This window comes from Mya arenaria, chromosome 12 (genome assembly GCF_026914265.1).
Source record: "Mya arenaria isolate MELC-2E11 chromosome 12, ASM2691426v1".
Classification (NCBI taxonomy): Eukaryota; Metazoa; Mollusca; class Bivalvia; order Myida; family Myidae; genus Mya; species Mya arenaria.
The window spans coordinates 61,512,877-61,529,430 of record NC_069133.1 but is presented as its reverse complement, the minus strand read 5'-3'; the positions used below and the strand labels follow the sequence as shown (position 1 = coordinate 61,529,430).

General features: G+C 35.0%; 1 protein-coding gene across 6 annotated transcripts in view; it reads left to right on the top strand.

Moving 5' to 3' along the window:
• Positions 1–16,554, top strand: part of LOC128211633 (prolyl endopeptidase FAP-like) — a 169,606-nt gene that overhangs the window by 99,800 nt on the left and 53,252 nt on the right. Inside the window, exon 1 of one of the 6 annotated variants that reach the window (XM_052916623.1) lies at positions 1,031–1,308. The exons of the other annotated variants lie outside the window; for them this stretch is intronic. Within the exon in view, the coding sequence (XP_052772583.1) occupies positions 1,282–1,308 (27 nt within the window). The 5' untranslated portion in view covers positions 1,031–1,281. Of the gene's footprint in view, positions 1–1,030; positions 1,309–16,554 lie in introns of those variants that run through there. 6 annotated transcript variants of the gene reach the window in all.

Here is a 16,554-nt window from a genome sequence, read left to right as displayed (position 1 = left end):
TCTGTCATGGGTCCATGTTATGAACTGTACACGTTCTGCTAGTCTGTCATGGGTCCATGTTATGAACTGTACACGTTCTGCTAGTCTGTCATGGGTCCATGTTATGAACTGTACACGTTCTGCTAATGTCCATTATCATAAAGGAACAATGACAAAAATCTAGGATCTGATCTCTTGTATCCTGTTAGTGCCGCAAGCTTAGACTAAACGCACAATTAACAATATATATAGTATGCCATATAATCTTATAACTAATATACAATTTCGATTGCAGCCTTAATCTGAGTCTTTCAGAATTTTTGTCCCTGTTTATTGACCGCCATAACATTGTTACCGGAGTCTCTGTTATCATTGCTCTCGCCTCATACTGAGAACATGCCGGAGTCAAAGCAATGGGCCAAATACACACCTGTTTTATAGATATTATTTTCATGTTGCATATCTATGTAACCTGCATTAGTAATGATACGAGTTTTGAGATGAACTGCTGCGTCAGATCTTTCCCTATCCCATACTTTACCTATGAGGTGTTTTGAAGGGGGATGCTTACTTTACTTTTGCAACACTATATAAAAAATATCTTGACAAACACTGAAAAATAAAAATAAGTATAGAGGGCAAATTGCGCCTTATAACTTACTGAATATTCTGATTCATATTAAAAAGCAAGCAAGAGCGCAAACACAAATATATGAAATATATGCAGCATTATAAGCATCCGCGCTATTATGAAACATGAGTGTACTTAGAGTTATCAACTCATTTGTAGCAAGCACATGATCATAGGCATATCCGACAAGTTGTATTAAATTGTCAAACATGAACTTTCAAATAAATACTACATTGTAGAGAAATAAGTGGTGTACTTCTAAATAATAAGGTTAGATTTGCCATTTTTATAACAATGTTGTATTTACGTATATTCCACTTAAAACGTATCGAAGCATATTATAGCGTTAAATTCACCCCAATTAGTATCTGAGTTCGTTTTACTGGCTTTATGACTGTATTTAGTGTATGTGATTGTCGGCGTATTACTTGTTGACGTCACATTTTAAATTGGTGCAATTATGCTTATTTACGGTCAAAAGCGCAAATGAGATTATTCGACGTCCTCGATAAATAATGTTTTCAAGTCGTATGATGATATTTGTTCAAATAAACGTCGACGTGACCGAATGTATATACATGAATATATTTCAATGAGTATATTTGTTTGTTTTTGTTATATGTGTGAATTTATTTAAGTGGGCATAAGAGATATCTTACAGACTATTTCTAATGACAGGACATAGCCGTGAACGAAAGGTAAGAGAAAGCATTTCTTAACGGTGTTTATGTATGTTGGCTTTGAAATATTCATTAGACAGGCTCACATGAAGCATTCTTAACGCTACAAATTAAAAACATAAGCATTCACTCTTAGTTATGTTCGCTTTACCAAATCATTAATTCAGCAGACTCTTTTTACCAAAGCCTTATACCCCTATCCAACACTTAGGGAAGTTGGAGAAGTCAAATCTGCCCATTGGCATAAGCATTTGCAAACGTAAGGTGTTGCTAGAAGTATTTTGGAGTTTGTCTATCACGGGTTTCAGAACAATAAATATATGGTTTGAGAATATGAGAAGTTTGAGGCCCTTACTTTCGATGGTTTATATTTTCTATATCATTTGTTATATAATATACTCCTGCTTGTAAAATCAGTTTTTTAATCGAAAACAACGCTAAGATTAAAAAAACTCTCAAAAAGTGTGCATGCCGAAAGATCCTGCCTGAAGTACACGAATATAGATATATTTTTAATAATTCTGTGCACTTTCTCAGACGTTGATATTTTAATCTCGCTAATGAACCGTAAAATACGAATAATTAAGTAATAACAGACAACAGGGTCGATTCGGTTGCAGAAATGATGTGTTATCAAGTATTATAAGCAGTTTGACTTAATTGTATATACTGTATGCCGTTTGATAGATTCATAGTCTACTGACATGTACGGCACAACAGCTAGAAATTGCTTTATTCTTTTAGACTGTAGAACCGCAAATTTAAGACAGGTATCGTTCGATCTACTTTTTTGACATGAACTGTAAGAAGAATTAATGCACCCGAGATACTTCATGGTACGTTTAGGGTTATGTGGTTTAAATAATATGAAAAACATCACTTTATTTAAATACATTCATAATATTGCAACGATGATGTGTAAGTGAATGCAAGCCGAGGAATCTTGAATAAATCGTGATAAGGAACTGAGGGGAATATTTAATCATAGATAATTACGCAGAAAATGAAAAATTGTTGACTTAAAGACACTGCCTTACTTTATCGAAAACAAATAGTCAAAACGTCCTCAGCAAATATCGGGTTTCATTTAATTGACTTAACACTAGCAAATCATATATACTAGTACATGTCGGCTTATCATTTACTGTATAAAAAATTCATCAATTGACATTACCTATACTTAGTTAATGACAGGCTCTTATCGGTTACAGTTTTGGGCCAATCAAAATATTATTTGGATTGGATTGTTATTGCAGGTGAACAGAAATTGAAAAAAAGGTAAAATTACTCTTGTCGCGCCTCAGCCTTTCAACGCTTTCAGCGCTTTCATTCTGGTAGTGAACTATCAGCTCTTCAGTTTTACGATGGTCACATACAACCTGCTTGATTTAGAGTCCTCCTTAACAAATTGTTGTTACTGTTCTTGTTCGTGTTGTGTCGGAATTGGTTTTTCTATCAAATGTTTTCTGTCCATTTGCTCGGGCTTGTGTGCGTATATTTCTCAAAGCATGATCAGACCAATTTGTTTGCTTTTCTTGAAATGAGTAATGGTTTTTTTCGGATGAAATGGTGAGTCTCGTGCAAAATCAAATTAAGTTTTCGTTTAATATTACGAAATGTTGCCATCTCAAAAGGCAAATCTCTGTAATGCGTTTTCATTTGCAATTCAAATTAACGTGTTTTCGGCATCATTTGCATAAAATCTGTTTTTCTAGACTTGCCATATGAATTTTGAATAATGTTTTATGGAAAGTTCTTTTGAAATCAAGACTTTTTCATTAAAGTAAGTGTATTGTCTCTTCAAAAATCATTTTTGTGGCTGTTTGGGGAATGACTAACATGTTTTTAGTGTAAAACTAGTTGTTGACAGGTAAGTTAAGGTTTAACACACATATAATTGTTATTTTTTCCATAATATGTTATTGATCGTATTTATTTCATGAAAGTTAAAACTAAACTATTGAAACAGATCTTTATCCAGTTCAACTAAAGTATGTTCACATGTAAAGTGGCATTTTAAGAAAATGTCCAAACAGACAGTTCACATTCTCCAGTGACATTTTAAAGAGAGAATGATGTTTCTTTTCTGGGAAAACAAAATGAATATTTTATGTAATTGTTAAAAAGGTTCGTTCTATTGCAGTAAGCGAAATGGAAACAGTTACTTTGAATTTAAGTCCATGTTCACTACGGGACGCCAAATCTATATAAATTCAAACATTTAAGGAGCTTTTCTAATAAATAAAAACCTCTTCATATGACTTGAATAGCTCTTCAAATCTAATCAATAGAACACCTCTTTAATTGACTAGAAGAAGTTTCTAATGTTTTGCTAACCCCATTGGTATATAACTATTCCTTGCAACAAATTCGATTGTTGCTCTCACTAATTGAATTAGAGAGCTCTCCAAGTTACAGGCAACTCATATTTAATTAATGAGGGCAAGAAATGATTTGCAGATAGCTCCAATACTAACAAATTCGTACTTATCCATAATTGCTTTAAAGATAGCTTTTGTTTTATACATGAGCTATGTAATTCAATTGTTGAGAGCATTAATTCGGCTAAATTTAAAACAACACAATATTTAATAATGATTTTGAGATATCTCCAATTGAATTAGGTATGCTTCTTATTGATCTTATTTAGAATAGCTATAATGTAATTAAAGAGCTCTTTAATTCAGTTGATTTGGAGATCTTCATTGGAATTGTAGATGTATCCAAGTGTTTTAATTGATGCTATCATTATTTGGAACCCTTTTAATTGAATTGAAGAGCTCTTAAAATATTTGATTTTATGTATATTTGGCGTTAGTTTGTACTGTACAAAAAAGGGTAATCGAAAAATACCTTCACACGTTGCGTTATAAAACATTTACGTATAAGATAAAATGTCCTTAGAAACTTAAAAACTACGGGTTTGCCTTTAAAAGGTAGGCACGGACAAACCTGTTGTAACCCACCGGTTAGCAACCTTGTTATTTGTGACATTCTCTGCCTGTGGGAGCCAACTCAGTGTCGCTTTAAGGGCCTCACTATGGACATTGGTCCTGTAGTTTCTACCCACTAGCGTGATTGTATTTGCCTGACGCTGTGTGCACAATTACCTTGAAACTGAACAATACTGTCACCAGAAAGTGTGTTTCTCAATTGTCATTGTACGATTGTATGTTGAATTTGACGTATATTCCGAATGTTTCCATTTAACACCCTTGTGAAAAACTAAGTCAATTGGAACTGTCACATTTCTGTTTTTCCCTTTAGGAGAACCTTTGAAATGTAATTGTTGTAACACATGCAATGAATAACGTATTTCTGCCTTGGGAATAGTTCGCACGAGATGGGTAGTTTAACTGCCTCATTGACTAGTGTGTTTGTGCACTGCATTGTCAGTGATCCTCAAGTAAGGCGATACTTCTCGGAGTATATCGATGGAACGATTAGTTATGCCTGTGCTTCACTGACATTATACCAAGTGCAGTATTTGTTCTCCTTAATGTAATGACTTAAATAGTATCACTATTGTTCTCCATTTTGAACTATGTGAGCAGACAGAGAGAGCGTGGTAAATGTCATTGCAATCAATATAATGTTGTATGATGGGAACGATCATACATCATATGGTTATTGAATATGTAATAAGGCTAATAGAATCAAAAATCATATATTGTTGAGAAATAACAAATAACAAATGATAAGGAACTGCTTTAATAATAACTTTAATATATCAACTATACTTTCCAAACCAGTTTACAATTACTCAGCCCAACACATGTCCAAACATTCAAACCTAGAAGTCATCTCAGTGCCAGCATCGAAGGACTTGGGAATGAGTTAATTTAAGAGATTAATGAATAATCCAAACTTCTCGTACAAAATATGTTCCACGTTCACAAACCCGACCAATGTATTGATCGCGTTCAGGCGAGGACAGTGATTATGTGGCAAGCGGGATCACCAAGGAATGGTCGACAAAGATTTCATCTGGATTTATTCCGCTTCATTTATGATCTGTATTTATTCCGTTTCTTTTCTATTCTGGATATTGTTTCGCTTCTTATTTTATATAGATAAATTCAATTTCTTTTCTGATATGAATTAATACCGCCTCTTTTCGTATCTCGATTAATTCCGGATTATCCGCCTCTCTGATCCGGTTTTATTCCGCTTCTCTGATCTGGAATTATGTTGCTTCTTTTCTGATCTGTACTGATCTGACCTGTTCCGATCCACAACCTCCCTGATCTGGATTTATTCCACATTTTCTGGCTCGAACATCAACAGCTTTTGAGCTTATCCCTGTAGTTTCTGGCTCGACCAGCTACAGCTTTTGAGCCTATCCCTGTAGTTTCTGGCTCAAACATCTACAGCTTTTGAGCTTATCCCTGTAGTTTCTGGCTCGAACATCTACAGCTTTTGAGCCTATCCCTGTAGTTTCTGGCTCGAACATCTACAGCTTTTGAGCTTATCCCTGTAGTTTCTGGCTCGAACATCTACAGCTTTTGAGCCTATCCCTGTAGTTTCTGGCTCGAACATCTACAGCTTTTGAGCTTATCCCTGTAGTTTCTGGCTCGAACACCTACAGCTTTTGAGCCTATCCCTGTAGTTTCTGGCTCAAACATCTACAGCTTTTGAGCTTATCCCTGTAGTTTCTGGCTCAAACATCTACAGCTTTTGAGCGTATCCCTGTAGTTTCTGGCTCAGACATCTACAGCTTTTGAGCCTATCCCTGTAGTTTCTGGCTCAAACATCTACAGCTTTTGAGCTTATCCCTGTAGTTTCTGGCTCGAACATGTACAGCTTTTGAGCTTATCCCTGTAATTTCTGGCTCGAACATCTACAGCTTTTGGGCTTATCCCTGTAATTTCTGGCTAGAACATCTACAGCTTTTGGGCTTATCCCTGTAATTTCTGGCTCGAACATCTACAGCTTTTGAGCTTATCCCTGTTATTTCTGGCTCGAACATCTACAGCTTTTGGGCATGTACCTGTACTTTCCAGCCCGTTTTTTACGGCTATTGGATTTGTTCCTGTAGTTTTTAGTGAACTATCCGTTGCTGTGTTTTATATACTCTTTGTTGACGATTTTAAAAGCGAATACTGGGACGGACAAAGCCATCAATAATTTAAAAATAAGATATGTCAATGTTTACTTTGTTTCATTAAGATTGACTGAGTGTAGTTCGTTTATTAGTTTGGAGAGAAAAAAAAGTTGAACCACTCTTTAAATAAAATGAATAACAAAATATATGTTATATTAAGATTCACATTTCCCTTCGTAAAATGATATTATTTAGACTGAAGTTGCGGTGATTGTCGCTTCGAACATGAAAGAAGTGAAGACATATTGTAGAATGAGGACATATCACTTATCAAGTGCTGTCTATCTCAATCAATATAGGTACTTACGACAGTCTTGCAGGCAATCCTGGTAATGTAAGCAGTAACTGTTGAGAGGGGAAATGAGGCATCACGTCAATTACTTCCAGAGAATTCCGTCATCGTGGCCATGATTAACTGGGAAATGATATTAGGCGAAGTGGCGAGGACTGAATTTACGCTCCATAAATTGTCTGCCGGTAACTCCGGCCGTTTGTAGGGAGACCGCGCATACTGAAACATGGCGGTGTCATTCTTCACTTCAATTTACGCATGACATTGTAGTTATGTATTGTTGGTCCCATTTTCAAACTTCTAATTCCTGGGTGTCTAAATGTTTGTCGTTTATGGTATCGCAAACTTTTGGATAACGCCCTCTTCCAAATTACTTGGTTACAGTCAAATATTATAGTTGTTTCATTTAAGTGTGTTTTTTCAACATTGGGCTTTGTATGTTCCGAACCTTGTGCCAATTACACGCATCGTTATATGTCTCGCTACTTAGCATGTCCCTGTAGCTTCCATTTTATTATGAACATGCATTATCGTGGCTATATTGCATCTACATCATAAGCATGTCTGTTAATCACAAATTATATCATCAATTTCTGGTTATATTGTTTTCACTTAACAAGTGGCAATTTTGAAACGTAGCCAATCGCTGTGTGCGGCCCTCCTGTTAGCAACCATAGGGATGTAATTCTCCATCGAGCTGGACATCCGTGCACGGACAAATGTGGCTCATGTGGGCACATGGGAAATTCTTCTCGACCAAATCTTTACCATGAACAGATTTACGTGATCCAATATTTACCAGCCGTTAATTTTTCGATGAAAATGACACTTCTGATATTCACTTTCTCCCTAACTTCTATGACGCTTGCTCCGTGAGATAGTATACCGCGCCTTGACGTTATAATTAGGTTGTCATCAAATCTTCCGCATTTCGTTCAGGAAAGTCATTTTGGATCTATATTCTGTGCGAAAGATAACATTTAAAGGTTTCTGCAGCCGGTTTTAGGCTGCTTTCAAACTTCGACATTAGAACAGGAGGCACAAGTAATAATATAAATGTGGCTAGAGTAGAGTTATTTTTAACATTACTGGGGACATGTTCGAAAGATGTTACCATCTATAAATAAAAGGAAAGACCTATATAGAGTATGTGGTGTTGTACATTCATTTGGGATGATAAAGCCAAATATACATCTTAAAACGGTTAACTAGCAACTCCATGTGTCATTTTGATACTTTTAGAAGAAGCCGCTTTTGGAATAGACTACTCTACCCAATAAACAAATTAGATAAATAAACTGAAAGCTTTCTTCTTAGTGTTCCGTTTGTTCAAATTTGAGTCTGAGCGATCTTATAGAGTCTGAACTCTTAGCATTTGGCATATCTCTTTTCTGGTGGAAGTATGTTCTGGTATTGACAATTCTAGAAAATGGGATTAAATCGGACGGAAAGATAATTACACAGTGCCGGTATGAAATAAAACGTATCAGTGACCAAAAACTATATCCAGGGACGCCTTTCCTGCAATTTACACGGGTCTAACAGACAGGTCAGGACGAATGATCTCAGTCTGCAGAAATTGGAAACCAAGAAACTATTCATCGTGAAACAACAAAGAATCTGAGAAATTGTGTGTTGTTTGAAAACAGTTGTGGCATTTGATTTGACTGTGGTGTTGACATTTGGACCCTGTCAGAATCTGGCTGAAGATGGACAATCAAAACACTATCAAGGAAGGGATAGATGACCAGGTTTTGTATAACATGTTTCATACACTTAATCTTTATAACATGGCACGTGTAATTTATTTTCCCTCATCATGGCGCGTGTATGTATGCTCTCATAACATGCCACGTGTATTTATGTTCTTGTAACGTAACATGCCACGTGTATTTATGTTCTTATAACATGGCACGTGTATTTATTCTGTCATAACATGACACGTGTATTTATGTTCTTGTAACATGGAACGTGTATATATGTTCTTATAACATGGCACGTATATTTATGTTCTTGTAACATGGCCCGTGTAGTTATTCTATCATAACAAGGCACGTGTATTTATATTCTTGTAACATGGCACGTGTATTTATGTTCTTATAACATGGCACGTGTGCTTATGTTCTTGTAACATGGCACGCGTATTTATGTTCTTGTAACATGGTACGTGTTTTTATTCTGTCATAACATGGTACGTGTGTTTATGTTCTTGTAACATGGCACGTGTATTTATGTTCTTGTAACATGGTACGTGTTTTTATTCTGTCATAACATGGTACGTGTATTTATGTTCTTGTAACATGGCACGTGTATTTTTTCTGTCATAACATTGTACGTGTGTTTATGTTCTTGTAACATGGCACGTGTATTAATTCCGTCATAACATGGCGCGTGTGTTTATGTTCTTGTAACATGGCACGTGTATTTATTCTGTCATAACATGACACGTGTATGTATGCTCTGGTTATTCGGGATAAATGCGGATTAATGTTCTACATTTACATTTGTGATTATCTCTTCAGTTTTATAGGTTTCGAAATTACGCCTTTAAACAGGTTTTGCGTAACGCACACTTGTTCTGTTTTAACAATTTAAAATAATTCAATTTTCTGTTCCTGTTTTAACAAATTCTGTTCCTTACTGTACTTGCGCATTGGTGGTTTTCTACCATGCATTCTCCATTGGGCTCTTCATGAGGGTTTATGATCACTCTCTTTGATTAAACAAACCCCGCGTTATGTGCAAATGTCCTGCATAAACATATTTTAAATGATTATGTATTCTCTTTTCATGATTCCCTTTCGCCCGTTTAAAGAGTTTTGTTCCGTTTTAAGCGCACTTGCGCATTAACGATTTTCCATCATCATGCATTGTTCATGCGGTTCGCGATATCTATTTATCCATTCCGTCTTTGATCAAACAAAACGCACGAAATCATTACAGAGTTGTCCACAATAAATTCAGGCAGTTTAAATTGGGTGCAGGACTCGAGTAAAATGTAGTTGCTACATTCTAAGGACAAAACAAACATCGTTTAGAATTCATTCCATTGAACTGTTTGTGCTACTTGTTAGTGTTTCGGTTAAGGAAACTTAAGGTAGAACCGTGGTTTTCTTTCTACGACTAAACTTATCAGCAGGCAAATATGGTGTGGACGTTTGTAATTATGTCCTGGTGCCAATCAACAATTTCGACATAATTATAGAATTAAAAGAATGACTTGCAATATGTAAGCTTTCTGTGTCAAAAATTTCAAAACCATTTATAGCATCAATGATGGAATTTTGGAAATCACCACTTTCTAGTTGCAATGTACAAACGAAGCTTTCGTTGTCAAACACAATGTACAGTGGCTTAAATTATCAAAGCTTGGAACTATTTCATGTGAAAATGCAAACACTAAGAGTTGAGTGTCAAAAACTTCAAGTTATTTCCTAACATCAAGTACGGCATTTGGGACTAATAAGAACCGTTTCAAATGGCAATGAATAACGCTGGCTTGCGACAAAATGGTGGGCGTAGACCTCGGCGGACCGAGTATGATAGAATGGAACAGGTATATCTATATGTTTGTATTCACTTTGTACATCTATATATGTGCAAATATTGATAACTCAAAGAAAAGGTATACTGCAACCATTTAAAATAGGACATTTGTATGGCGATGTGCAAACTATTGTGTTTGACTGTTAAGAAGATGTAAAATGCAAATACAACTGCTATTGATTTTTTTTTTTTTTTGTTTTTGTATCTAGAAGCAGTCACTTTTATTAGATATAAACCAAAACAGAAAGGATACTCAAAGTGTAATTTATTTTATAAATCAATGTTCAAATATAATTAATCCACATATAAAAGTAACTGCGTCCACTACCCGAGTTTTTGATACACGAGCTGTATAATTCCATTCACGAGAGTTCTGGGTGCAGTACCAGTTTGGTACATTATTGTCAAGGACAGCGTTCAGTTAGTAGAGTGCGTATACGATAATATCCTTGCAATTTGTCCGCAGACAACTTAATGCACGTTTAAGCACCGTCTACTTTGTTACAGTTTTGGTATTGGAGTTAAAGTACAGACGAAAACAAAGAAACGCTATTCATTATGGTACAAAAAAGATGAATCAATATTTCGATGTACCAACTGGACTGGATTGCCAATCATTGAGAGTGCATGTTACTTTAAAAATATCAAATCCACAAACACAAAAGCAATGTTAGGGTAATATAAAGTCTATAAAGATTAAAGAATATCTGCTAGTTTCTGTTGTGTCTTATGCTATTTTTCGCAGATTTATTGGATCTATTTTTATTTTAAATATCTCCTTTTTGTAAACCATCTTGTCACAAGTGCGATGCCACTCACGCACAGTTCGATCGCCGAAGATGTAGAATGTCGTTTCCTTACGGAGGAATAGTTCTCATTTTTTTTTAATTCATTATTTACTTATATTACATTTCAAACATACTATTAACCTTTACCAATAAACTTTGATTTATGAATCATATATTCCAAATAATACAAGTGAATGTACAACACACATTAATTTCAATAGCGCATGAATACATATGACCAATTTACACCGGTGCGCCATTGAGTGCATGAACTATTTTAAAGGCCAAAACATCTAACCAAACAAATGTGGACTAAAACAGTATCAAGTTTTCGATTTTGTTTCATAGTACCCAATAAAACTCAGACAGGTCGTTTTATAGCTGAAATGTGCAGACCACGCTTCGTTGTTGACATTTTGACATTTTTCAAATTATCCGTAGTGAGGTTTATTAGTTTATTAATCAAATAACTTCGAATAACGATGTCAGAACGTTTGAAAAGGTATCATATACACAATATCATATACATTTTATGTTCGAGCTTTTGTTTCCGTTAGCACGAATGTAAATTTTCGAGCATTCAGCTTCAAGAAAACGTTCAAAATAAGGATTACAATTTCCCTAATAAACGGTGATGTTAAACGATTAGTTACAATTACCCCCTCAAAAACTTTATTCACACATTTGCAATCTTTTCAATATCAAATTATGACTGTCGACATACTTGGCTGTTTTGGACGTGAGGTTCTTAGTCTCGGGCAAGGGAATATACTACAACTGGGTATATAAGTATTTGTTTCACTTCTTTGTGTTTGCAGTTGATGTATCAAATTGTTGAAGTTTCACTGATAAAACTCCATGTTATACTAAAATAATACATGAAATAAATCGTTTGCTTCATTGTATGAACGGAATATACCAGTATTTCATTAAGTGAGCACCAAACGTAATGTTTCGCGAGTGTGTTTGAGCTTGTACGTTCTGAATGGCTGATTGTGTTGTTCTAATGGTCATGGCTTTAAGTAGACTCGTGTTCTAGCGTAACTCTTGTGTCACTGACCGGTCCAACGCGGTTATCCCATCATCGGTTAAAAGAGTGTGTGATCTGTTTGTTGTGTTTGTACTTGTGTATGTTGTGTTCATATGTTTATATCTCTAGTTCATTGTCGTCTGCGCCTCTAGTTCATTGTCGTCTGCGTCTCTAGTTCATTGTCGTCTGCGTCTCTAGTTCATTGTCGTCTGCGCCTCTAGTTCATTGTCGTCTGCGCCTCTAGTTCATTGTCGTCTGCGCCTCTAGTTCATTGTCGTCTGCGCCTCTAGTTCATTGTCGTCTGCGCCTCTAGTTCATTGTCGTCTGCGCCTCTAGTTCATTGTCGTCTGCGTCTCTAGTTCATTGTCGTCTGGGCCCTTGCCTTGTGCCACTGAACAGGGTTTATGTTTGAATGTTCTGATTCTGAGCTTGTACTTGTAGTTTTAATTGTATATTTGAAAACATTAAAACAAACAGTTTCTCTTTCTGGCCCCGTTTTTTTCATATTAAATTAAATATCGCATTGTAGATACGTTTGTATCCAATATTGAACACGTGATCGTATCTGCTACAATGAGGTGAACCTTTTGTGTGATGCAGTATATTACGTACAAAGTGTATGTTGCGTAAAACTGCAATCGAATTGCAAGTAAAAAGACAAAATAGCTTCTTCTCCAATGACAGTACCAATCTTGCAAGTATTGTCATGGGAATAAGACCAATTAGATAGAGTGTCAACATTGTCAAGATTGAACGATTCCCTTATGCACGAAGTAGACATATCGGGTGCGAAACGTCTAATGTGCATATCCTGCACGATTGCCATGAGAAACAGTCAAGGAGATAATGCTAGACGCTGTCAACACAATATGTGCAACACAATATGTACAGCCCAAGTGTTACATAAACCACAAGCCTTCCAGTTCGTATAACTATACAACAGTAGAATCAATGTCAATCGCTATTCAATATCTAACATTTACGGACTATTTGAGTACAATTGTCAGATGCCTAAAGCCGAACGTCCTTGTATTCCCAGGACATACATTAATACCACCAGGATCAGATTAAATATGGAAAATCATTTATAGAAAAGTTGATAAATTGTCGGCGAACTTAACAATGAATTGGTCACATTTAATCGTTGATTGATACCCTTCACTATAGGTCGATAGAGAGAGCCAAGGGTATCAGGTTGACAGCAATTACTGGTGTTGATCCCTGACAGACATTACAGTGAAACAGTTCTACCGTTAGCTTCCGAGGGGCTCTTCTACCATAAATGGTTCACTACAAGACGTGCGTACTGCACTTTGAAATTAACGTTGTAACATTTTATTTAAAAGTTTTCCGGTGATTTTAATCATTTTTACACTGAGCTTTAAAGATGTTGCACTATATCTTACTATTATGTAATTGTGGCCCGTTCTGCAGTTTAAATTGAATCCAAACTTCAGCGACGTAATATCCATTGGCGGAATTGTTTGACGTAAAAAATGATTTGGCTCGGTTAAGTCTCACAACCACATCAAAATAGAATTCTTTGAATATTTTCAACCTTACATATTTGTTTGGTTGGTGTTCGTGAGAGTGTGGTTCCATACGTATTCTATCAAAACTATTATTTGCAAATTGAGTCGCAAGAAACTATTCTAATCAAGTCAATTCTTGCAACAATATAAATGGCGGCGGTTTTCACATATTATGTTTAGGATTTTGCATTTTAAAACAATATAGTTTGCGTTTGCAGTATAAACACATGTCCTAAGATATCGCTGATGAACACTCGACATAACAAAGAATAGTCAAACATTTTGAAAAAGGCAGCATAACCGATTTGATTAGAAAGCTACTAGAATGATAAGTAGACCAATAAAACATAATAACATAAGAAACATAACAAGCTGTATCATGATTTTATTTTCTCGTGATTAACTGTTTATTAGCGTTGAAATTACCTTCTTGGAACTTGACTTTGCGAGCTACATTTACGTGCGCGATCACTTAGTTAGGATAATAACATCCGAATGATATATAGCACTATTATAAAATGGTAATGAAATATTAATCAAAGCTTTAATAACAAGTTCCTTCCTGCCAATAAATGTCGACTGCTTGTAATTTTCTAACAAATGAGCAATCTATTCGACAAAGACATCTGAGACTCTAAAGTAAGCGGGGTTTTATTATCACGGAACTGTTTGATTTTAATGTATCAGTTTCAACTGTGACATTAAATAAAAGATTGCGTTGTGTATTTGACTTTTAAACAGTTATTATCATTTAGTTATTGTGAAGTGTCAGAGGTAGTACATTCATTTGTTGTGACTCTAAATGAAAAGCAGCAGGGGCATCAAGTTGTTCAAAGTAACCAGGACTAGTTTCATTTGTTGGAATCTGTTATTTTTTGGATTTCTCTTTTAAATTACTTGGCGTATGCTGTACATGCTATTCCGCCCTGCACTGCATACTAAATCAAGCACTGTGCATCTGATTGCATTATATATGTGTTTTCTTGTGGTGTTTCATGGTTTATAGCGTGCCTTAAATTTATGATGAAAAAGACAACTAAAGAACTGTTAGTGACGTACCATACTTTAGGAATGTGATAGATGATGCAGTGAGCTTCCATTGCTGATTGTAATACGTCTGTAAATACATGCATTTATTCGTTACTTGTATGTAACATATTATATCGTGCTTTAACCTATTGGTTGATTAGAGAAACTTCAATCAATGACATTATATTTTGTGGTGAAACATATGATTAAAAAACTACCATCTTGTGGTGAAACATATGATTGAAAAACTACCATCTTGTGGTGAAACATATGATTGAAAAACTACCATCTTGTGGTTAAATATTTTATTAAAAACTACCATTTTGTGGTGAAACATATGATTGAAAAGCTCCCATCTTGTGTTGAAACATATGATTAAAAAACTACCATCTTGTGGTGAAACATATGATTGAAAAACTACCATTTTGTGGTGAAACATATGATTGAAAAACTACCATCTTGTGGTGAAACATACGATTAAAAAACTACCATCTTGTGGTGAAACATATGATTGAAAAACTACCATCTTGTGGTTAAACATATGATTAAAAACTACCATCTTGTGGTGAAATATTTTATTAAAAACTACCATTTTGTGGTGAAACATATGATTGAAAAACTACCATCTTGTGGTTAAACATATGATAGGAAACTACCATCTTGTGGTGAAACATATGATTAAAAACTACCATCTTGTGGTTAAACATATGATTAAAAACTACCATCTTGTGGTGAAATATTTTATTAAAAACTACCATCTTTTGGTGAAACATATGATTAAAAACTACCATCTTGTGGTGAAATATTTTATTAAAAACTACCATTTTGTGGTGAAACATATGATTAAAAACTACCATCTTGTGGTGAAACATATGATTGAAAAACTACCATCTTGTGGTGAAACATATGATTGAAAAACTACCATCTTGTGGTGAAACATATGATTGAAAAACTACCATCTTTTGGTTAAACATATGATTGAAAAACTACCATTTTGTGGTGAAACATATGATTGAAAAACTACCATCTTGTGGTGAAACATATGATTGAAAAACTACCATCTTTTGGTTAAACATATGATTGAAAAACTACCATTTTGTGGTGAAACATATGATTAAAAACTACCATCTTGTGGTGAAACATATGATTTAAAAACTACCATCTTGTGGTGAAACATATGATTAAAAACTACCATCTTGTGGTGAAACATATGATTAAAAACTACCATCTTGTGGTGAAACATATGATTGAAAAACTACCATCTTGTGGTGAAACATATGATTGAAAAACTACCATCTTTTGGTTAAACATATGATTGAAAAACTATCATTTTGTGGTGAAACATATGATTGAAAAACTACCATCTTGTGGTGAAACATATGATTGAAAAACTACCATCTTTTGGTTAAACATATGATTGAAAAACTACCATCTTGTGGTGAAACATATGATTGAAAAACTACCATCTTGTGGTGAAACATATGATTGAAAAACTACCATTTTTTGGTGAAACATATGATTGAAAAACAACCATCTTGTGGTGAAACATATCATTGAAAAACTACCATCTTGTGGTGAAACATATGATTGAAAAACTACCATTTTGTGGTGAAACATATGATTAAAAAACTACCATCTTGTGGTGAAACATTAAAAAACTACCATCTTGTGCACAGTGAAAAATCCGATTAAATAAACATCGATATAGAGATATATGATTTAATGACCAACCAGTCGAGATCATAGCACCTGTGATTAGACATGCATTCTGCCGGGTTTCGTGTTCCCTTATCCAGGGGTCGGGTAAATATTTTTTTCCGCCTTAGGGTACTAACTGATTGCTATTTATGCAACACGTGTTTTTGTTTGTTTTGTAAATAATACACGTCAATGTAAACCACAGGAAGAAACATAATTCGGAGCAATTTTAAACAAAGGTTTGT